This window comes from Daphnia magna, linkage group LG6 (genome assembly GCF_020631705.1).
Source record: "Daphnia magna isolate NIES linkage group LG6, ASM2063170v1.1, whole genome shotgun sequence".
NCBI lineage: Eukaryota > Metazoa > Arthropoda > Branchiopoda > Diplostraca > Daphniidae > Daphnia > Daphnia magna.
In genome coordinates this window covers 83,223-102,887 of record NC_059187.1, presented here as the reverse complement: position 1 = coordinate 102,887, position 19,665 = coordinate 83,223, and the positions used below count along the sequence as shown (strand labels likewise).

The window sequence follows — 19,665 nt, the reverse complement described above, 5'->3', positions numbered from 1 at the left end:
GCCTTCCCCCTCTTTTTCTCTTCCTCCCATACGGCAACGAATCCCTCTCGATTATATGGTTTATGACCTCTAGGGCGAATTCTCCTTCTGGCGAAAGAAGTAGAAAACCAACAAATAATCGTTCTTTTGATTTCCCTAAAAAAACATTAGAAACCTTCGTTTAACAATGACGACGTTAAGGCCATTCACCTGTGACGATATGTTTCGATTTAATTTTGTGTAAGTCTTTGATGTACTAGATTTTAAAATCTAACATTGACTTATTCCACTTTTGTTTTTGTTGTATTGAAATAGAAATCTTGATCCGCTCACCGAGACGGTAATAATTCAAATCTCAAATTATAAATATAAATTTCATGTTTTTGGAATCATTTGGTATGTAGTATGGACTCACCTTCTACCTGCAATATATGGCTCATTGGCCAGAATACTTTCAACTAACTGAAGCGCCTGGTGGAGAAATCATGGGATATAGTAAGTTGGTAACTACAAACACCAACACTTTCAACACTAGATTTGACACAGCTTCTCTGCACAGTTATGGGTAAAGCAGAAGGGCATGGCACCAACTGGCATGGTCATGTTACCGCTTTAAGTGTAGCACCTGACTACAGAAGACTGGGGCTAGCAGCAAAGTTGATGTCTGGATTGGAAGAAATTTCTGAAAAGTATATAACTTTAAACAAATGTTTTGAATAACACCCAGAGTTGCGACTGATTTTGTTCCTCATTTCAGGAAACAAGCCTATTTTGTTGACTTGTTTGTCAGAGTTTCCAACACAGTTGCAATCAACATGTACAAAAATCTAGGTTATATTATTTACAGAACAGTACTGGAATATTATTCAGGTTCACCTGATGAAGATGCCTATGGTATGTTGCAAGTTCTACACAAATCTAACAATGTTTTGACACCAAATGACGCGTTTTTTTATTACAGACATGCGAAAATCATTATCGAGAGACGTGGATAAGTTATCGGTAGTGCCGCTGACTCATCCAGTCAGACCGGAAGATATTGAATAAAACTCATTTCTAAAGAATTGCCTGTAAACTTTGTTTTATTTGAGTGGAAAGGAAAAAAACAGCTTCTTAAGGAGGAAAAGCAAAATAAACAAGTGAAATATTCGGTGAGTTCTGACCAAATAAACGTAGGGACATTTAAAAATTAACTCGATAAATTAAACTTGTCGATATCTTCAAAATGAGAATTCATCACCTTACACCATTGTTCCTCTTCTTCATCACGTTTGTTCTTCTTTTGGATGGTTTTGCCGCCCACTCGCTTTTTCATCTTTTTAGAAGAAACTTCTTCGTCGCTAGGCTCAAAATCGTCATCATCCGCTTGCAATATTGTTCGTTTAACTGTTCGCAATTCACGCTTCGAATATGATCGCCGGGGAGGCTATGAAAAAAAAATATATAATAATAATAATATAGATATTTATAAAATAAAGCTTTTTCTAATGCAAGAATCTTACTTGTGAGAAAACAGTTGGTGGAGTGGGAGGGACTTGAGTCTTTTGCTCATTATCCTCCCCATCACGATCCACTTCCGCAACATCTTTTATGTACTGCCTCAAAGAAGGGTGCTTTTGTTTATCCATGACCGGTTGAAGAGGTCTAATACCCCGAATTAAATCACGAGCTACATCCTCATCGATTCTGGCTGGTCGGTTGACTGAAGTTCTAGTTGCTTTTGCAACTTTACGGACTGGCGACAAAGACACGAAGCACTCTGTGACCATTTGTTGCTTGATCGGCGTTGACTTGACGAACTGCTTTTCAACTGTTTTATCCACGGTAGAAGCAGGAGGATAATTTTCTGGATCTTCAAATCCAAAAAGGTTTTCCATATTGGCTTCCACTTGATCAGAATGGGACGGTATGACCTGTTGAGTCTCTTCGAAATCTCCCGCGAGAACACCAGATTCAGTAGACTTGTCCCTTTCCTCTGAACATAGTTCATGATCGGCATCCGTATTTTCTGGCAACGTGACATCATCGATGCTAGTTGATTGATTAGCAATGGGATAAATGTGGCTAATATCATCAAGACCCTCTTCTTTTTCCGATTCGTCAACAATCACGTGCTCAGTGATTTTGCTAAGTTTTTCAGCAACCGCTTTGAGCAGTGGTGTAGTATCGTTTGCAGCGGCTCTATCGGTTATTGGTGGCTTTGTCCCTTTTCTTGATCCAACGGGGGATTTCTGTACACCTGCCGTTTTAACAGCAGCAGTTCTTAAAAGTCGTTTGGTTTGTTTAGGAGCCACGACGCTTTTGCTGGCCTTGAAAACATCATCTTCCTTTTTTGGCTTTCTCGTTCTCTTTTTCTTTGCTGGTTTACATTCGCTTGAATCATACTCCACACCGTAAATATCATCGACGGCCGAGTGCAAGAGTTCTGGTTTTGGTTCAGTCCTCCAAACGGGAACTTTTTTTGCCATCAAAGTCCGCTTCGTTGCAGATGTGGGGGAACTCAATTTTGACTCGTTCTTCGTAGATGTCAGTTTCCCAGAAGAAAGTTTTGGAGTGGACAAGCGGGCAGATTTTCGACAGGATCCGGATAACGACGATGAACCGTCGAGTAACGATACCTCACCAGCCTGTTCAATCCATTTTTCTAGTGCGGTTTTCCTTTTCGGTTTTGAAGCTGTGGATGTTCCCTTCTTTTTGAACTGAGGACTTTTTTCGTTCTTCAAAATAGCGGACTGTAAAGTTTGAGATCTTGTTTGACAGGGTAGTGTTTCCTCGATATCATATTTTGTACACTTCGCAGATACTTCAGGTGAGACCTTTTTCGTATCATTAGACTTGTTCACATTTGATATATTGTGTGGTTTCCCCATATTTCTTGTCAAGTTGTGTACTGTTTCTCCCAGATCAGAATTGGAAATTAACCCTATTAATTTGAAAAAAAACAAAAAAATTATGGTATCTGCCTAGATGAAAAAAATAGTAGACTTACCTGACACACCTGTTGGAAGTGGCCCTTTTTCAGAGGAATTATCAGTTTTACCCATGTCATCTGTTTCTGCTACATTAGGAAAGTTAACGAGAATCTGTTGGATGGATGTTTGAACAGGGCTCCCATTGGGTTGGCTGACATTATCTGCTGTTTCAGGGTTCTGGTTCTCTGGTGAACTTGATGGCTTTTTTACTGTTTGTCTGGTTTTCCTCGAGCATTTCACACCGTTGCTACGATTTATTCCCACATTTACTGTTTCTTCCTGATGTTTGTTATCCACAGGATGTTCTGTCTTTGACAAAGTATCCAATAAACTTTTATTCTTGCAATTTGTTTGCTTTTTGTGGTTATCAATGGGACTTGATGAAACCAATGTTTTTGCTTTACTTCTGGTTTGTCGACCAAAGGGTTGGTTAATTGATTGCTTTTGATCAGAATCAGGACCATCTTCTTTATCTGTAGTATTGCCCATGTTTTTCAATGGGGTAATTACTGACTTGTTTGTCAAATCCTTGAGTGCTATTTTGTTGTTCTGAAAACGAATTTTGTTCGCCTTTACTTTAAGAGATTCAGAAATTTGCATCTGATTCTCGGAGTTTTCTATTCGATTCCGAGTTTTTTCATTTTTCTTTCGTTGCGGCCCCATCCTTCTTTTGCTAATTTGAATAATTTGCTAGCCAACACCAAACACTTTTTTCCTCTCGTTTCACAATAATGGCGCGCAACGGTTATTGAAGATCATCTGGTGGCAGTTTTGAGAAACAGAGGAAATACATTTTTCGTTGAATTCGTTCTATAATTTTCCATTGTTGAAAATAAAAAATTAAAAGAATTTGATTATCAATCATTATTTGGTGAAATTAAATTAAAATCGCACGCTAATTAGTCGACATATTTTATTTTTCAATTAATTATGTGGAGAGTGATCTGGCACCGTTGATAGTTGGTTGAAGTTTGAAAATTTGTTGATTTCCAATTGTTTACGGCGCCTTTTTTTTTTATGAAATAGATTATCGTTTATTTTAGTATTATTTTAGTGAGCATGAACTCTTCCAAAGATATTTCGGTTCAGATATTGAAGTGTGTCGAAGAGGCTACACGGGAAATTTTAAATTGTCATGGAACCAAAGGAGGGGATGATTCAATGTCAAGCCCAACTGAACTCTTTCTGAAAGTAAAAAAGTCTGTAACATTCCCTTCAACACCATCTGCTAAATGATTTTGTATTTTAAATAGTTCTTTCCTTCAAATTTGGCATCAGCCATCAATACTGTTTATTTCAAAGAAGATGAGCATGCATGTAGCACAGAAATGGATCAAACTAAAGGTACCGAAAAATTAAGACAAAACAATTATTTTTGTGTTACACTCCACATTAAAACTTTACCACACAAATTAAATGCTATAGAGGCAATGGAACATGAAAAAACTGTGATGGAAATAATTGGCAAGAGAAGGCAAGGGACAACAGCATGTCGAGATGTACTACAGAAAACTTTGGCCATTGAGCAAAAAAGAATGGTATCCCTGATTCATATTTTAGTTTTTTTGTTTTAATGATTGCTGCAATATACATATATTTACCAGATGTCTTTGGAGGTGGCTTCAGAAGTTGTTAATGTGCAGAAGTACAAGAGGCAGTCAGTGCCATACAAAAAAGAAGAACTAAAACTTGGGGCTAAGAAAATTTTGGAGAATCTAAAAAGTGCTGCAAAGCAAGCTGTTGATTTGAACTGTCATGCTGAAGAACTCACTGAAGCTGCAATAATTTTAAAAGAAGCTGACACATTTGACTTTTAATCAATTAACACGTTTTAAAAGTATGTATGTAATGAAATGTCTTGAATAAATTTCTGTTTTTATGAATTTGTCCTAAAACAGAGATATTAGGTATCTTCAAATTCAACTATGATTCAAAGGTAATTATTTCTCCAATATTAGGATTTTATTTAATGGGTTAATTTTGCATGGATCAGGTACTATTGGAAATGATTGAAAGTTTTATGAAAAGTAAAAATCGGCTTCAGCTTCACGGCGGTTAACGAGTCCTTGAGAAACTTCTCCGTTTACATAGACCCATCGCATGAATTCATCTCGGATGGTTGGATCATCGGGCCAAACGCGCACTTTGGCAAGTAGAGTTGAGCTGGAGAAAGCACCAACACCAATGTTGTAGGTGAACGAAACTAGGGCATCAAACTGTTGCTGCCTTAGAACGACGCCGTTGCCGACCAGACGATCTACTTCTGGTGCGAACTAAATTTTTAAATAATTACTCATTATTAAAGCAGTTTTTCTCAATACTATTTAGAAGAAAATTGTAGACAGAAAAGTAACTCACCGACTCATCGACCCAGTACTCGAAAAGGTCATCAGCACCTGCTTGAGTGATGGTGTCGCCTTGTCGAACGGGACTTCCATCTTGATAGCGAGTGTTGCCGTAACCAATTGTCCAGACACCTCCAATATCCCTGCAAATTATTAGTGAAATAATTCAAATTACGAATGTGAAAAATGAAATTATGCAAACAAAATCTTACTGGTAGGCGACTAGACTCAGGCCTTCAAAACCCTTGATCAGGTCGTAACCAGCTTGCGAAACTGTCCTTGCGGCCAGCGACGGGGCAACCAAGGCTGCCAATACAACCACGCAATACACGGTAATTTTCATTTTGATCTATTAATTAGGTTAAGTAAGTTAAGGAAAGTGAAAGAAAAAGAGCAAAGTAAGGAGTAAGAATACCTTTCCGTTTGGTTTCGAAACGATCTGCAACTCGTTGGTGAAGTCCCAAGCATTTTATATGCCTCGTTAAAGCTTAGCAATCTCAAACTGCTTAACTCTCTTCAAAGACGACACGTGAGAAAGATAACTCTTCGGTTTTAGGTCTACAATTTTAGACCCCATAGTAGATGATGAAATTGAGGACTGCGCATAAACTTTTATCTGGGATGATCAAACAACAAACAAGATATTATAATCTTATTGACTAACTTACAAAGGTAAATTTATCGCACAACGTACCAACTGAATAGAATCGCATCTTTAAGAGGTTTGTTCTGTTGGCCTGTTTAATTTATATGCTGGCGACTTTTACTTCTAAAGGCTGCCTGCAAAGACTGCACGTGCAATTTAGGCATACCAAGACATTTGATGGAATAATCTTTGGCCAACATGTTTGTATTTTTCGAAATGCGTCTTTCGATGAACAAATACTGAACACATGCAGTTATATATTTTTTTTATTTTTTATTTTTTATTTTTTTATTTTTTTATTTTTTTGGGTTTTTGTACTGTCAAGCCGTTTGTGGTGACCAAATTGAGGAGAAAACTCATGATAAAAAAAAAAAAAAACAGATAACAAAGATCCCAAACAAACAAAGTCGTGCGTGATGACGTCAATGCCAAACTTTTGATGCCCTTAAGAGATGGAAAAACGAAAAGCGATTCCGGCACGAAGAGTATAACCATTCCACTAAACAAAGTGAAAAGGCATATACCTAAAAAAAATATGTGCATCCTTCAATGCCCAACAAAACAAAAATTGACCAACAATTAGGGGGAAAGATGTCAAAATTTGTTACCATCCAAGTGAATGGAGATTATGAAAGTGCGTCCGTGAATTCCCTGTTTTTTGGTTTTCATTAGAAAAAGAAAAGGAAAAAATAGGAAGCGCACGACAACTTGGCGGAATTGTAAACGGTAACAAGGGAGAAAAAACTGACGATATTTTGGTCATCAACAACAAGAAACGGGGATGTTTGAATGGCAGAGGGGTTATATAGAGAAAAAGTGGATTGAAGAAATATAACTGAAAAAAAAAAAATGCATTTGAAATAAACCACCGGGTTTGGTTTGGTACTGTGTTTTTGTTTTCCCTCTCCAAAATAAGGTATTTTTTTGTTTGTTTTTAAGTAAGTATAGAATATAAATCTGTGGGTAAACAGATCCTATGTACGGATGTGTGACGCAATTTTAAAAAGGACCGGTATTGGAGATTTAAGATGCTTTCAGGTAGTTAGTACGTCAAATCCGACGATAACTTTGCTAGGGGAACTACGAATAAGACTGGTATAATCTGGACTTGCGGTTTTGTCGTCCTTGGCGATACTGTTGTCGGTTTCGGTTGCAGAATTATTGTTAGATGAAGAAAGGACACTGTCAGATGAAGGGACGTCCGCTGTTTCACTGGTTTCTGTTGACACTTCTTCAACCCGTGGCACGAAAGCTACTGGAGTAACCGTGAAACGTGAACGAGGAGAGGGTAAAGGCGAATTATTCGCCTCCACTCGAGTGACCTACAATAAACCCGACGTAAATTTCTAACAATAACAACTAGTAAATATTTAAAAATTTGTTTCTACCTTGAATCTTCCTCCGCTAGGTGAAGGCAATGGACTGGGTGACGGACTGGGCGAAGGACTTGGCAATGGACTGCGAAGTTTCCGTGGTACACGTGGCTGTTGATCGTCTTCGTTATTTAATGGGAGGAGCAAGAGCTTTTCGCTCGGAGGGACAAGACACGTGAGCGATATCTTGCGTGAGGCCACATCATCTGCATTTGCCATTTCCACCTCCTCTGTAATATTAGTGGACTGTTTGTTGAGATCGCTGGGCAGGCTGGACAGAGTGTCGCTGTCGTTTGCTTCCGTCTCGTGAGCAGCGCAGAGGGTAGCGATCTCCTCAGTAAGTCGTCGATATTCGGCAGTGTTATGTTCCAATTGTTGCTGATCAGGCGATGAGGTAGAAGAATTCACGTTTCGGTGGTTGTCTGTGTCTAAATCGACTTGGCTGATGGTTGGACAGTGTTTAAGAGCAGCAGCAAGCGCCATCAATCCTGCTAGTCCAATGCTGTTTTTGCGTAAATCAATCCGCTTTAGTTTCGTTCCAGTAGCCAACGATTCTGATAGGGAAATTATGCCCGGACAGGTCAGCCCATTTTCCTGAAGTCCTAGTAGCAATAGCGAACGATTGCGTTCAAGTCCAGATGGAATTAGATTGATAATTCCATCATCACCAAGCTTGTTATGGCCGAGATTTAGTGTTTGTAGAGTCTGGTTAGTCGCCTGTGCAAAATTTTTTAAACATTAGTTTTGACCTCAAAAACAAACAAAAACTATTTTAAAAAATACCAAAACTTTGGCCAAAGCTGGTGACGATTCTTGAGTGATACCATTGTTCCAGACGACGAGCGAGATCAGTCCAACATTATCCAACAATGCATCGCAAATGTAACCCATTCCTTTATCCAAAATTTCGTTGTTCCTATTTAAACAAACGACAATTTTGTATACGTCTTATCTATTTTGTTTTGTTTTGTTTTTAAGACATACCTCAAGTCTACGTGTTGAAGAGACGAATTTCCCGTCAAAAGAATACCCAGCTGTAAGGCGTCGAAAGGCGTTAATTTGTTTTCGGCCAGGTGCAGCTCACGAAGGTTTCGGTTCATTTTCAACGAACTTGCTGTTATCCGTCAAATTGAAGCAAAACCAGGGGATAAGATTCTTTTGTAGACAAGCATTCACGAATTCATTCAAGTATAGAAATGCCCATACCGATAATGGCAAGTGACCTTCCGGTGAGACCGCAGTCGTTCAAGTATAGAACTCTTAGACGGGAATTGGATCTCAGTGCTCTGGCCAGTAAAGTTGAACTATGCTCTGATAACCCAACTTGAGCTGCGTCCAGCCATTCCAAACACTCGGTCTGAGCATAAAAAAAAAAAAAAAATTCATGAATCATGAGCCAAGAGTTGAATATGACAAAAAACCTAACCCTTTTGATCATGCGACAGCATGCTTGCCAGCCTCTACTTGTCATGTTTTTGTTGGAAGCGATGCTTACATGGGTGGCAGCTTCATAAAACTCGATCATGTCGAACAATGCAATTAGACCCTAGCAATGAAAAATAGACATTAATATTAGACACATAGTTTGCTTAAATAATACTTACATCATCACTTGAGTGGGCATCTCCTATATCTAAAAGTTTCAGAGGTACATTTTTTAAGACATCTTCTAGTGATTCACAGTCATGGGAGTTTAAGTTGCGACCTCTTAGCGTTAGGCTGGCTGAACGTGGACGACTCAAATCTAGCGTCTTAAAAAAAAAGTGGTAAATTAGCATTTTGTTATGAGCAAAAGAAATGTGTGCTATTACCTTTAACTGTTCAATAATGTGCTCCACAGGTTCTGCCTCATTTTTCTTACATGATGATGTGTAGGCAGCAACAATGTTGATATCAGTTTCTGTTTCAGTTGCAACACACTCTGTAAATGTAGAAGTAAAAAAATAAAAAATAAAGCAAAAACTGAACATTCAATTTATTGTGCTACAGCAGTACCTGGAACATCAGGAACTGTGGGCTCTAGGTTTTGGACCAACATGGTCTCATCAGAGGGGAAAGAAACCCTTTTTTCTAGTATCCTCCGTTTTTGCTTTATGCCATCGTAATGCTGCTGCTCAGTTGTTTCATGCAGATTGTCAGACAGGTTGAGATCAGGTACATTATTCACTGTTTGACATACACCTGTAAACCTCAACCTGCTACTCCATTCTTCAGCTTCTTCAGACATGTTGCAGTGGGCAGCAAGAATCATGACCCAAACCTGTCAATACAATAACCATACATTCAGATTCTCTGAGTTGAAGAAACGTGCTCACCGTCATCGCACAAAACGGCATATGTTAAGCAAAATAATAACAAGATCTTACGTGCGGTAACTATTTAACATTTCCATTCAACTAAAGTGAATGTATGGATTTCCTCTTTGCCAATCAACAGCTTGCTGAAATATTATATGGAGGAGCTCAGTGACGGATACACAACATTGGGAGAATAGACACGGTGACCACGAGAATGAGCGAAAGGGAGAGAGCGTTGTTTTTTTGTTGTTGTATGGCGTGATAAGTCTCGGCAGTAACAACGCAACAACCAATCAGCTGCGAGAGTAATGAAACAACTGACGAGCGGTTCTGTTACCGTGCTGTTACGTAGTCTGCACACATACAGGCAGACCTTCGGTCGTCCGGTCGGTCTGTCGGCAGGCCATGAAAAATTACCCCCCCAAAAACATAAATAAAAAAAGAAAGAAGAAAAAAGAACCAACTTTCATTCCTTACGTTGGGTGGGGAAACTTTGCAATTTTTTTTTTATTTAAAGAATTGAGAGAGCCTACTGCTGACTTGAGTTCAGCGTACTCAGGGAATATCGACGCAAAAAAGATAATGAACGAGGGAAAAGGGGGACACGCGTGAAAGGTGCTTTTTAAATGACCGGGGGACAATTCAGAAGGCTACCGTTACCGTATTCCCCTTTGTGACGGGCTTTTATGATGGTAACTTTAGAAATCCCAAGTTCTGTGTAGACTGACTGACGCGCCTTGTGCGCCACTTTTTCATCCCGAGTTCTTGGTAGCGTGTAATTAAATAAACGAGGATAAAACATCCTTTCGGCAACTTTATCGTTTCTGTGCATAATAAAGTGATCAATGCTCTTTTCAGTCTGTCTGGGTCACGGTACTTTCAATGTTACACAAAAAATTGAGTGAGAGGCAAATACACAAACAAGTCATTAGATGTTGACGTCATTCGTTTAGAAAAGAAAACACGAATAGCAATTTTATTGACATTAAAAACAAGTTTGAGTGTTATTTGATTACAAATTCCGCACGTCACCTGTGTATTCGCATATATCGTCGTAATCTAACTGGAAAACTTCGTCGCGATCCGGCAGTATCTGGACAGTAGCCGTGTATCGCTCTTTGTCCCTCTCAATCACTTCGCAGACCTTTTTTTTTCATGAAAAAGAAGATAGTCAGCAGTCTTCTGAAATACTAATGTTAACATTTCCATCGCATAGTACCTGTCCTTTCCGCTTGCCCTTGACAACCATCACGTAGGCAGGATCACTGCGTGGTATAACGGTCTCTAATTTTGAAATCGAAATATTTTCTAAAAGTCGACCACTTTCGGTTTTGCAAATACAATGATTCTTCGAAACCACGTCCACGACCACCATCTAGATGAGGAAATGATAAACAAGGTATTTTCTGTAAACACGTCCATTCTTTATGGATATTTATGGACATGGTTAATACTTTTTGCTTGTAGAATTGGCCGTCCTTGAATGATGAATCGACGCAGCGGACTCGCAAAAGTGGATGAAGCCAAGGTTCTCTTTTCACGTCCGAACTTTTCGAGGGCTTCTTTGAGCGAGAATCTTTCTTGTCATCTCGAATTTCTCTTCGCTCTCGACTGCTGCTTCGGCGGCGACTCCCTTAAAAGTTAATTTAAACAGGATGAATTATATGCACCATCAAATCATCTTCAACTTTCAATGGGCTTCGTCCACGTTACAATTAATACGTCATTATCGCTGCTCTTCTTCCAGAAATTTTCGTTTAAATTTTATCAGTTATTCTTAAAAAAGAAAAAATTATATGACGTTAAATTTTAACAGATTTAGACGCCATAAGAAAGAGTAGCGTGTGACGTCAATAGCAGTGATAAATCACCAAAGCTAGCGTGACCTTCGATAGGAGGAGTTTGGGCAATCTATTTTTCAGCAGTAACATGGAAAACTCAATAACTACCATGTCTAGGACTCCGGCTATGTTTCCGTTTCTTTCTGCTGTCATGATGATCTCTTTTTTCTTTCTCGCTTCGCTCCTTTTCTTGCTTAGTCTTATACTCATCGTATTTTTCCTTGTCTAAAAAGAAGTGATAAATTGCATTGATGATTTTAAAGCGCTAGAAAATTCTAACTATTTACAAAAATGCGTTAGGAAACTTACTAAGCACTCTGGCAGAATCTCGGTATTCTTTCACAGTCACTGGCTTGAGAAAGAGCTCGCTTATTTCAATTTCGTTGCTTCCCACAGCCATACGAACGAGGGCACGGCCAGTATTGGCATCCATGCTAAGAACCTAATCACATAAATTTATTGCAAAAATGACCAACCTACAATCCCCAGTAATAGAACCATACCTGTCCATATAAGCCTTGGTGTTTCCCACTAAGTAATTGCACATTGGCACCTACCACCACTTTGAGCTCTTCCTCACCATCTTTTGGTTTTGTTAAGGCTTTAGCTGCGTTCTCCAGGACAGTTCGGTCTGCACCAAGTCCCAAACCTTTTGGACGAAGTTTTACTTCCATTGGAGCAGCCACTCTACAGTAATTGAACACACATTTAGAAATATGATAGAATAATACCACTGTATACATTGCTGATACCCTTTTCTTGACAAGCCAATACCCTCTGAAGCTTTCCAACCCATTCCTCTTAACATTGCCATTCCATACGCTTCCACAGGGATTGCTTCATAATCGTCTAGTGTAGACTAATAAAATTCTTTTGTCAAGACAATTTAATGCACAAAAAACTGTGATCAAAGTATTAGTTGTACCTGGTCAGCACGAAGGGTAACGTCAACTTTCTCGTCTGTTTCAAATCCAGATGGAACACGATTTTGCATGAATAGTGGAATATCAATGTTAGAGGGTACCCCATTGCCTCTATTCTCCCAGCCATCAACAGCTTTCAGTGTCTCTTGAAGAATTTCATTTTCTGCCTGCTTGTCAAGTTCAGAAGGTTCTAAATTTTCTGCTTTTCCATCGTTAGCTGTGCCAGGAATTCTCCACCTATTCTTCGAAATAAGTGGGATCACCAATTCCTTTTTCTTTGGTTTTTTAACAGATCTAAACAATTAATATATAAATCAATTTATGCTAGCATATCTTATTGGCACGAAAAACTAATTTACCCATTGATTTTATTATGTTCAACCGTTTTTATGAAATCAGTCTCTTCATGTATTTCTTGCGTGGAATCCAGCAGTTTTGACTGAGTCAGTTTTACGTTATCATGTTTCCGTTTTGAACTAAAACCAAAAGATACACCAGGCTTGCTTTCCGACATGCTGATACACGAAAATATAGATATACGAAAGGATTTCGCTTTTCCTCAGTTAGATGTCTTTGTCGTCTTTGTCGAAAACACGAAAATAACGGACGCAAGCAGACGAAAATGCAAGAGATGAAAAATCAGACAACTGCCATTAATACTGCAGTGCTGTCTATCACTCCAAAGCAAAAATTTCACATTTTGTTGTAATCAAAATTCAAAATACTAAATTCGTTGAAGATAAACAAAAGGAAATTAAGAGATTTTCCAAAGATGAACTAAATAATGATAACAATAGACTGAGCCATTGATAACGCGCATCAACTGTTTACATTTACTATACTGTCGGAAATTTGATCACGCGTGTTTTGAAGGTGCTAATAAGTTTACGCTCACGAACTTTTTCGCAATAACAAATTCAGCAAATCGTATGGATGGAGTTATGGCGTAGTTGATGTCAAAAGCCAGTACGCCACGACTCACACACCCACCAGCCTTCATGTCATATATAAGGTCACGAGACTGTCGGAACTGGGAACGGGGTGCAAACCAATGTCAACACTGCTGGCGATGACTCGAACCATGTGACGTAACATTAACCTTCAAGGTTGTAAGGGAAAATGTATGAGTTCCGTCAGTTCCCCGCCCGTAATCTCCATGAGACTCGCTAGATGTCTGACGGAAATAGAGCAGACGAACGTTTGGCCTACTTGTAAAAACAGAGTAACAGTCTAGCCCCGACGATTGTTTGTGTGGACCAACGACGTAGTGCGATATTAGTAGTTTTAGGTTTTATTTTACGTTGCATTCCTTTGTCTACTATACTGTAGGCACAGTGACGTGATATAACTATTTAACCTCAATAATGCAACTAAGCTGAAATCTGTTGTTGAGTATCTTTATGGTTGTGTCATCCATAATTGTCCTTTTTTCAAGCAAGGGTTACGTTTCATTGTTTGATAACTTCCATCTTTTGTTGCGTAACCCTTGAAAAATTTTTTTATTCAAAATAATAGTTTTGTAATCAATGTTTTATTGTGTTCAAGGCCTCGACCTTCGATGTAGACGCCAGATTATATAAAAGGACGGCCTGCCGAAGTAGTAGTGAAATTCCCAATAGGGAAGCGTCTACTGGTCCGTAAAATTGTAATTTGTAATTGCGTCTTTCCTCCAGTTCGACGAAATCCTACTTGAAAAACGAATCTCTGTTTTTCCTTATTGCGTCTTGAAGATTCAGAAGTATTAGTGAGGTCAGCAAGTAGATGGGAAATTGTTTTCCTTCGCATTTTCATTTCCGTAGAGTCCCCGAAGAACAGGTAGAAGAAAAAGGGCGTCTTTCGTTTTACCCGTACCCTCTCAAATAAAAGGGTCGTTGACTTAAAGAAGGGTGGTATTTCTCCCCACGAATTAACGGTGGGAAGAGGTCTTTTGCGGTCAAGGTCAAGGAAGCGCAACATCGCCAAACCGCGAGCAGCGTTGTATTAGAACGAGCTGGTCGAGTTTTATCGTCAGTGCATTTTGAACAATGGTGCGACTCGTCCACTTTTTCTTGTTCATCTCTTCTACCACCTTTGCACTCACCCAAGTAAAACCGCTACCACCGCCATGTCCAAGGTAAAGTAATTTTGACTTTGAAACACTTTGAAAGTACTGATTGTTCTCTATTCTATCGACAGCCCCATTTACTGTCATGGCCCACTGTTACACACGGTTCAGATGGCCAAAATCTACCACGATTCGAAAACGTTCGTGGACAAGAAATTACGTTTCGACCCTGATCTAGTTGCTGCCAACTTTTCTCAACTGATGAATCTCACACACAATAAGCCATCGCAAAACGATCTCATCATCTTCATTAGCCAACATTTTGAAAGTGAAGGATCCGAGTTTCAGCCGTGGGATCCCTCCGATTGGCTCGACGATCCATCCTTTCTAAAAAAAATTAGCAATCAACAATTGAGAAACTGGGGGAAAGAACTGCACGGAGCCTGGAAATTTCTCGGTCGCCAAATCAAAGGTATGCAGAAAAATCTATTTTTCGTTACATTTAAAAAAACGGAAAGACAAAAAAATCTAAAACCGTGATTCTTGTGTAACAGATGACGTTCGAGACCGCCCCGAATTATATTCAATGATTTACGTACCAAATCCCTTTATAATTCCTGGAGGAAGATTTAGAGAAATTTATTACTGGGATTCTTACTGGATCGTTCAAGGGCTTCTTCTCTCGCAAATGAACCATACGGTATCATAAAAACTTTGCCCTCTTAATATTTGTACAGAATACTCACAATCTTGTTTCCTGTTTGGTCGATTCTGGTAGGTGAGGGGCATGTTGGAAAATTTCATGCAGATGGTGGATGTTTACGGTTTAGTTCCCAACGGCGGACGTATCTACTATCAGCAAAGGTCACAGCCTCCCATGTTAATCCCTATGGTCGATCGTTACATCAACGCCACTGGGGATGTTGACTTCCTTAATGGCCGGCTGCATCTCCTGGAAAAAGAGTTCAAATTCTGGTTAACTAATCGGACGGTCACCGTCAGGGGACACACTTTGGCTCGCTTCAATTCCGAAACAGACGGTCCACGACCGGAATCCTACATGTACGTTTTTTTGCCCTGTTTGATTTATCTTTAAAAAGGCTGGGATTCATCAACTTTTTCTGTTAAATGCAGGGAGGATTTCCATTCGTCTGCACATATGAGCGAAAGTGCTCGCCAAGAATTCTACGTTAACATGAAGTCTGGCGCCGAATCCGGGTGGGATTTCAGTTCCAGGTGGTTCATAGCGGATGGCGGTCACAATGAAGGAAATCTAAGTCACATCAGTACCAGAGACATAATACCAGTCGATCTGAACGCGTTCATTTGTATGAACGCTCGAATACTCTCCGAAATGTTCCGCAAAGTCGGCGACGAGAGAAAAGCACGACTTTATCACGACAAGTACGTTGAATGGAAAACGGCTATTCAACAGGTGTGAAAATAACTCATAGAACTTGGAAATTGATTTACTAATGCTAGATTTTTTTTCTGTGACGTACAGGTGTTGTGGAATGAAGACCAAGGGATCTGGCTAGACTATGATATTAGCAACAATGTGCAGCGTTCTTACTTTTATGCTTCCAACATCGCTCCGTTGTGGGCTGGTTGCTGGGATCCCACGCCAACTGCTGTGGACGCCGTCGTGCACAAAGTTATCGATTACCTGGAAAAGAGTCAATCCACAAAGTAAATCAGCTTTTACAATTAGTTATTCGTTCCACATTTTTACATGGCTGTCCTTATCCAGATTTGCTGGTGGAATTCCGACTTCAATGCTCCATACTGGACAACAGTGAGTTTTGACATCAATGATTTTCTAAACTAAGAGTATGATTAACAAAGTGATTTCCTTACTTTTGAAGATGGGATTTCCCTAATGGTTGGCCACCGTTGCAGCACATGCTGGTAGTCGGTCTTGAAAACACGGGAGACCCGAGAGCCAAAGCTTTGGCCTTTAAACTCGCACAAAAATGGTTAATCAACAACTACGACGCGTACCAACAGAGTATGCCCAATGCCATGTTTGAGAAAGTAAGTCGTTATTGTTAACAGACCGCGTATGAAATGTCTAATTTCAACCTTCTCCCTGTTTCTAGTATGACGTTACCGTTGTTGGCCTTCCTGGAGGTAAGTTATCAATTATATAAACTATCTTTATCAATAAGATTAATTTAAACAAAAATCTATTCGATAGGTGGTGGTGAATACGACGTTCAGCTTGGTTTTGGCTGGACGAATGGTGTAATCATGGATTTCCTTAATATTTATGGCGATAGATTGGTGACGGAACAGCCGACAAGTTAAATTCAAATTATTGTAATGCTATCTAATTTGGTTAAGAAGAAAAACTCTATGATTGTATAGTTTTATTGACTATTTGTGAAAAGCAATTTCTTTCCTGTTATTATTAGATGACCTTACAGTAATTTTATTATACTATAAATGTCTCCTGTTCCAGATCCTAGTCTCCATATTGTACATGATTTTCAATTGTAATTTTTCTTTCATGGGGATTTAGAATACAATGCAAAACGTCTGGTATCTTAATTGATTTTCGTAAGTTAAAAATTATGAATATAAAGAGTACTATTACTAATATACATTTCAAGAATTTAGAAAACTTTACTACCAAACAAGACAAACCAAGCAAAAACATACCTGGTTAATGAAACCACTTACGGCGATGTTGGGGCAGCAGACAGTTCCGATGGAGGATTCTTACACGGGTATGAAATGTCGTGTTGTCTACCGCCTTATATACCCGCAGACACGTTCCACATCCTGCCTTTCCCCAAACTAAAGTTTAAGGTAGGGAAATAATCCTGAGGGTCGATAGAAAGAAGTGTTTTTTTCCCACGTGAGCTCGGGGATATGGTCGTTCCCCTTTGGTTGACCCAATCCATTTCGGTGACGTAGAATAGACGAATAACCTAGGGCAAATCAATAATTAAGATGCCGTTTTGCTCATTCCAGAATAGTAGCTAACTCGCCTGCACAATATGCTTTAGTGTAGATTCTTCGCTTTTAATTCCCGTGTAGCGATTCACGCAACTGTCGCACATGGTTAAGATTTTTGTTCACAAGCTGGATGCGTTTCGTAGTTGGTGGATACACCAATCAAGCACTAGAAAAGCACTGCATCGGCACTGGAATATAGTTTAGTCACGTATGCCAAACCGTATTTTGCCGGATTCTAAGATAAGCCTAGAAAGAATAGTTAAATTAAGAATAAATAAGTATAAACTAGAGTTAAGGCTATTTTAAGTGCGGTGTAATCACTTGTTGCTCTTGTTTTATTTACCTGCATTCATCACTCGCTCACCTTTTCTATGCAATGAAACCCCCACGAGAGACGAGACACAGGACAATAATAGGCAACCCGTAACCCGATCTGCCGCAAAAATTCTTCCTGTAGAAATTTAAACGTCCCGCCAACTTTATTAGTTAAATATGGCAACTTTGTACACGTGACTAGGGCTTTAAATAGGAAAACAAAACGTCATATTGACGTATATTTTTTGAAAACAGGTATATTCGTACGTCTGTACACAACGCTTGTGGACTAGCGTTCTCGTATCGTCAAAATGTCATCAAAATTACAACCTTTAGGAAACCATTTTATTAATGGCTACTTGCATCCTTTATTTGGTGCAAGCAATGACTCAGAAATGTTTACCCAAATGGTTTGGATATCCTTCTTCTACATTTTAAGTGTTGCTGCTAGCATGGCTATGTTTCCAGCTCCCTATGGTAATAAGATGTTATTTTCTTTTTTTTTTTTTTTTTTACAAATATTCTAATTAATTAAAGGACGATACAGCAGTTCAAAATATGGATTCCTTCTCCCAACAATTTTTGCATGGATAACTCAAGAATCACCATCTTTTATAATGCCTTTAGTTTTGTTGTGGGGTACTTCAGCCATATGTTGGAGTTCTTTAGTCAATAAGTTACTCTTGATAGGATTTGTCACCCATTATATTAATAGGTAAGTGTTACTGTCTGGTTACAATTTGTGTTTTAGCGTAACATTAACAATGCACTATTTGCAGGAGTATAATTTATCCTTTGTGTGTCCGAGGCAGTAAGAAAACTCCCTTTATACCCTACATCTCGGCAATGTTATTCTCCATCTTTAATGGCTTTATGCAAGGGCATTACCTGTTAAATTACTATCAATATGATAATAAATGGTTAACTTCACCTCAGTTTGTTATAGGTAAACTGGAATAACATAAAAATCATATGTTAACAAAAAAACAAACTTTGAATCAATTTTGATTCCAGGCTACACCATGTTCCTTGTTGGGATGGCCATCAATATCTATTCAGGTGTGGTTATTGCAAAGGGTTAAATTGCTTTGGAAAAAATCTAATTAACTGATTGTTGTTAACAGACCAGCTCCTGATTCATTTACGCAAACCAGGAGAGACAGGATACAAGATCCCTGTTGGTGGATTGTTCAACTATGTTACAGCAGCCAATTTCCTTGGAGAAATCATTGAATGGGCTGGTTTTGCTCTTGCTTCTTGCAGTGCTCCAGCAGCTATCTTCGCTCTTTTCTCAGCAGTGTTTCTCATCTTTAGAGCATGGCACCATCATAAATACTATCTCTCAAAATTTGAAGACTATCCTAAGACTAGAACGATAATTTTTCCATTTATATTTTAAACATGAAAGTAAAAATTCCATCTTACGTAACATTTTAAATATTGCAGGGGAAATCTATACCTCATGTTTCTAAGTTATGATACCTGCACATACCTGCTTGTCTTTCTCTCTATTAACAAAACTGCTGTAGTGGGTTTTCCTTCTGAGCCATATATCTGAACAGAGAAATCAAATATATATATTATACCTAAAGTCAAGTTTACAGACGCAGTTCCTATACTACTAACTCACGCGGACGTGCTAGGGAAACCGAAGCAGTAGGTTATTCAAAATATGGGCGAAGACTCAGCTTTCTAGCAGCAGCAGCTTTTTTTTTTTTTTTTTTTTAAATCTGTGTCCACTGGAATCCGGGAGACAATATCTGCGAAGTGACCTATCTTTTTAAAATTTCTTATGCCTGAATTGCGTTTGATCTCAGAAACGTCTTTCAGGTTCTAATCAAACGTGGACCGTGGCAAATGCAATGGCATGCAAATCGTGTCCGACAACGCCAAGTTTTCTGATAATACGACCATCTTTAAAAATAAATAAATGCTTGTAAATTTAAAGTACCATAATACTAGTTTAGTA

General features: G+C 38.9%; 7 protein-coding genes and 1 long non-coding RNA gene across 12 annotated transcripts; 3 read left to right on the top strand and 5 right to left on the bottom strand.

The window, feature by feature from the left end:
- The first annotated feature begins 11 nt into the window (after window positions 1-11).
- Window positions 12-1,128, top strand: LOC116924683 (N-alpha-acetyltransferase 20). The gene is made up of 6 exons (XM_032931213.2): window positions 12-219; window positions 295-319; window positions 384-474; window positions 539-668; window positions 737-873; window positions 941-1,128. The coding sequence occupies exons 1-6, from the start codon at window positions 167-169 to the stop codon at window positions 1,024-1,026; spliced, it is 522 nt and encodes a 173-aa protein (XP_032787104.2). The 5' UTR covers window positions 12-166; the 3' UTR covers window positions 1,027-1,128.
- LOC116924680 (microtubule-associated protein futsch) lies at window positions 1,044-3,709 on the bottom strand. 2 transcript variants are annotated; one of them, XM_032931209.2, is made up of 3 exons: window positions 2,969-3,709; window positions 1,482-2,902; window positions 1,044-1,405 (listed from the first exon to the last, which is right to left on the bottom strand). In XM_032931209.2, exons 1-3 carry the CDS (start codon window positions 3,612-3,614, stop codon window positions 1,169-1,171), a joined length of 2,304 nt encoding a protein of 767 aa, XP_032787100.2. In that variant the 5' UTR covers window positions 3,615-3,709; the 3' UTR covers window positions 1,044-1,168. The 2 variants fall into 2 exon arrangements, with proteins under 2 accessions (XP_032787100.2, XP_032787101.2); XM_032931210.2 differs by having other exon boundaries at window positions 2,978-3,709.
- A 200-nt stretch (window positions 3,710-3,909) lies between these two features.
- On the top strand, window positions 3,910-4,834 carry LOC116924674. Of its 2 annotated transcripts, XM_032931201.2 has the most exons (4): window positions 3,910-4,142; window positions 4,205-4,295; window positions 4,377-4,489; window positions 4,556-4,834. In XM_032931201.2, exons 1-4 carry the CDS (start codon window positions 4,011-4,013, stop codon window positions 4,766-4,768), a joined length of 549 nt encoding a protein of 182 aa, XP_032787092.2. In that variant the 5' UTR covers window positions 3,910-4,010; the 3' UTR covers window positions 4,769-4,834. The 2 variants fall into 2 exon arrangements, with proteins under 2 accessions (XP_032787092.2, XP_032787091.2); XM_032931200.2 differs by having other exon boundaries at window positions 4,205-4,489.
- Window positions 4,835-4,891: 57 nt separating this feature from the next.
- Window positions 4,892-5,870, bottom strand: LOC116924676 (lysozyme RrrD). The gene is made up of 4 exons (XM_032931206.2): window positions 5,712-5,870; window positions 5,509-5,645; window positions 5,310-5,439; window positions 4,892-5,224 (listed from the first exon to the last, which is right to left on the bottom strand). The coding sequence occupies exons 2-4, from the start codon at window positions 5,637-5,639 to the stop codon at window positions 4,970-4,972; spliced, it is 516 nt and encodes a 171-aa protein (XP_032787097.1). The 5' UTR covers window positions 5,640-5,645; window positions 5,712-5,870; the 3' UTR covers window positions 4,892-4,969.
- A 258-nt stretch (window positions 5,871-6,128) lies between these two features.
- LOC116924670 (protein phosphatase 1 regulatory subunit 37) lies at window positions 6,129-9,925 on the bottom strand. 2 transcript variants are annotated; one of them, XM_032931196.2, is made up of 10 exons: window positions 9,631-9,925; window positions 9,311-9,575; window positions 9,127-9,236; window positions 8,920-9,066; window positions 8,742-8,861; window positions 8,522-8,672; window positions 8,300-8,429; window positions 8,099-8,231; window positions 7,331-8,032; window positions 6,129-7,264 (listed from the first exon to the last, which is right to left on the bottom strand). In XM_032931196.2, exons 1-10 carry the CDS (start codon window positions 9,649-9,651, stop codon window positions 6,977-6,979), a joined length of 2,067 nt encoding a protein of 688 aa, XP_032787087.2. In that variant the 5' UTR covers window positions 9,652-9,925; the 3' UTR covers window positions 6,129-6,976. The 2 variants fall into 2 exon arrangements, with proteins under 2 accessions (XP_032787087.2, XP_032787088.2); XM_032931197.2 differs by having other exon boundaries at window positions 9,682-9,925.
- A 615-nt stretch (window positions 9,926-10,540) lies between these two features.
- Window positions 10,541-13,410, bottom strand: LOC116924673 (G-patch domain and KOW motifs-containing protein). Its single transcript, XM_032931199.2, has 9 exons — window positions 12,736-13,410; window positions 12,379-12,670; window positions 12,206-12,312; window positions 11,957-12,140; window positions 11,763-11,895; window positions 11,562-11,678; window positions 11,067-11,245; window positions 10,832-10,987; window positions 10,541-10,756 (listed from the first exon to the last, which is right to left on the bottom strand). Exons 1-9 carry the CDS (start codon window positions 12,888-12,890, stop codon window positions 10,625-10,627), a joined length of 1,455 nt encoding a protein of 484 aa, XP_032787090.1. The 5' UTR covers window positions 12,891-13,410; the 3' UTR covers window positions 10,541-10,624.
- A 186-nt stretch (window positions 13,411-13,596) lies between these two features.
- LOC116924672 (trehalase) lies at window positions 13,597-16,964 on the top strand. Its single transcript, XM_032931198.2, has 10 exons — window positions 13,597-14,489; window positions 14,552-14,892; window positions 14,975-15,120; window positions 15,199-15,482; window positions 15,555-15,855; window positions 15,925-16,109; window positions 16,171-16,215; window positions 16,286-16,454; window positions 16,520-16,550; window positions 16,618-16,964. Exons 1-10 carry the CDS (start codon window positions 14,401-14,403, stop codon window positions 16,725-16,727), a joined length of 1,701 nt encoding a protein of 566 aa, XP_032787089.2. The 5' UTR covers window positions 13,597-14,400; the 3' UTR covers window positions 16,728-16,964.
- Window positions 16,965-17,417: 453 nt separating this feature from the next.
- LOC116924678 lies at window positions 17,418-19,583 on the bottom strand. 2 transcript variants are annotated; one of them, XR_006647857.1, is made up of 4 exons: window positions 19,327-19,583; window positions 19,189-19,250; window positions 17,725-19,063; window positions 17,418-17,627 (listed from the first exon to the last, which is right to left on the bottom strand). It is a non-coding gene; the product is annotated as an uncharacterized LOC116924678 (long non-coding RNA). The 2 variants fall into 2 exon arrangements; XR_006647856.1 differs by lacking the exon at window positions 17,418-17,627 and having other exon boundaries at window positions 18,384-19,063; window positions 19,189-19,327.
- Between the last annotated feature and the right edge of the window lie 82 nt (window positions 19,584-19,665).

Excerpts from the sequence above, each read along its gene's own strand:
- LOC116924683 (XM_032931213.2), top strand. The coding sequence starts at position 167 with ATGACGACGTTAAGGCCATTCACCTGTGACGATATGTTTCGATTTAAT. Across the intron at positions 320-383 it reads TTGATCCGCTCACCGAGACG|TATGGACTCACCTTCTACCT; the intron begins GTAATAATTCAA and ends TTTGGTATGTAG. Across the intron at positions 874-940 it reads ACCTGATGAAGATGCCTATG|ACATGCGAAAATCATTATCG; the intron begins GTATGTTGCAAG and ends TTTTTATTACAG.
- LOC116924680 (XM_032931209.2), bottom strand. The coding sequence starts at position 3,614 with ATGGGGCCGCAACGAAAGAAAAATGAAAAAACTCGGAATCGAATAGAA. Across the intron at positions 2,903-2,968 it reads ACTTCCAACAGGTGTGTCAG|GGTTAATTTCCAATTCTGAT; the intron begins GTAAGTCTACTA and ends TCAAATTAATAG. Across the intron at positions 1,406-1,481 it reads CACCAACTGTTTTCTCACAA|CCTCCCCGGCGATCATATTC; the intron begins GTAAGATTCTTG and ends TTTTTTTCATAG.
- LOC116924674 (XM_032931200.2), top strand. The coding sequence starts at position 4,011 with ATGAACTCTTCCAAAGATATTTCGGTTCAGATATTGAAGTGTGTCGAA. Across the intron at positions 4,143-4,204 it reads CAACTGAACTCTTTCTGAAA|TTCTTTCCTTCAAATTTGGC; the intron begins GTAAAAAAGTCT and ends TATTTTAAATAG. Across the intron at positions 4,490-4,555 it reads CCATTGAGCAAAAAAGAATG|ATGTCTTTGGAGGTGGCTTC; the intron begins GTATCCCTGATT and ends TATATTTACCAG.
- LOC116924676 (XM_032931206.2), bottom strand. The coding sequence starts at position 5,639 with ATGAAAATTACCGTGTATTGCGTGGTTGTATTGGCAGCCTTGGTTGCC. Across the intron at positions 5,440-5,508 it reads CTGAGTCTAGTCGCCTACCA|GGATATTGGAGGTGTCTGGA; the intron begins GTAAGATTTTGT and ends AATAATTTGCAG. Across the intron at positions 5,225-5,309 it reads AGTACTGGGTCGATGAGTCG|TTCGCACCAGAAGTAGATCG; the intron begins GTGAGTTACTTT and ends TTAAAAATTTAG.
- LOC116924670 (XM_032931196.2), bottom strand. The coding sequence starts at position 9,651 with ATGCCGTTTTGTGCGATGACG. Across the intron at positions 9,576-9,630 it reads TGCCGTTTTGTGCGATGACG|GTTTGGGTCATGATTCTTGC; the intron begins GTGAGCACGTTT and ends TTGTATTGACAG. Across the intron at positions 9,067-9,126 it reads ACATTATTGAACAGTTAAAG|ACGCTAGATTTGAGTCGTCC; the intron begins GTAATAGCACAC and ends TTTTTTTTTAAG.
- LOC116924673 (XM_032931199.2), bottom strand. The coding sequence starts at position 12,890 with ATGTCGGAAAGCAAGCCTGGTGTATCTTTTGGTTTTAGTTCAAAACGG. Across the intron at positions 12,671-12,735 it reads GAACATAATAAAATCAATGG|ATCTGTTAAAAAACCAAAGA; the intron begins GTAAATTAGTTT and ends TTAATTGTTTAG. Across the intron at positions 11,246-11,561 it reads TAGCCGGAGTCCTAGACATG|GGAGTCGCCGCCGAAGCAGC; the intron begins GTAGTTATTGAG and ends TTAACTTTTAAG.
- LOC116924672 (XM_032931198.2), top strand. The coding sequence starts at position 14,401 with ATGGTGCGACTCGTCCACTTTTTCTTGTTCATCTCTTCTACCACCTTT. Across the intron at positions 16,455-16,519 it reads CCAATGCCATGTTTGAGAAA|TATGACGTTACCGTTGTTGG; the intron begins GTAAGTCGTTAT and ends CCCTGTTTCTAG. Across the intron at positions 16,551-16,617 it reads CGTTGTTGGCCTTCCTGGAG|GTGGTGGTGAATACGACGTT; the intron begins GTAAGTTATCAA and ends TCTATTCGATAG.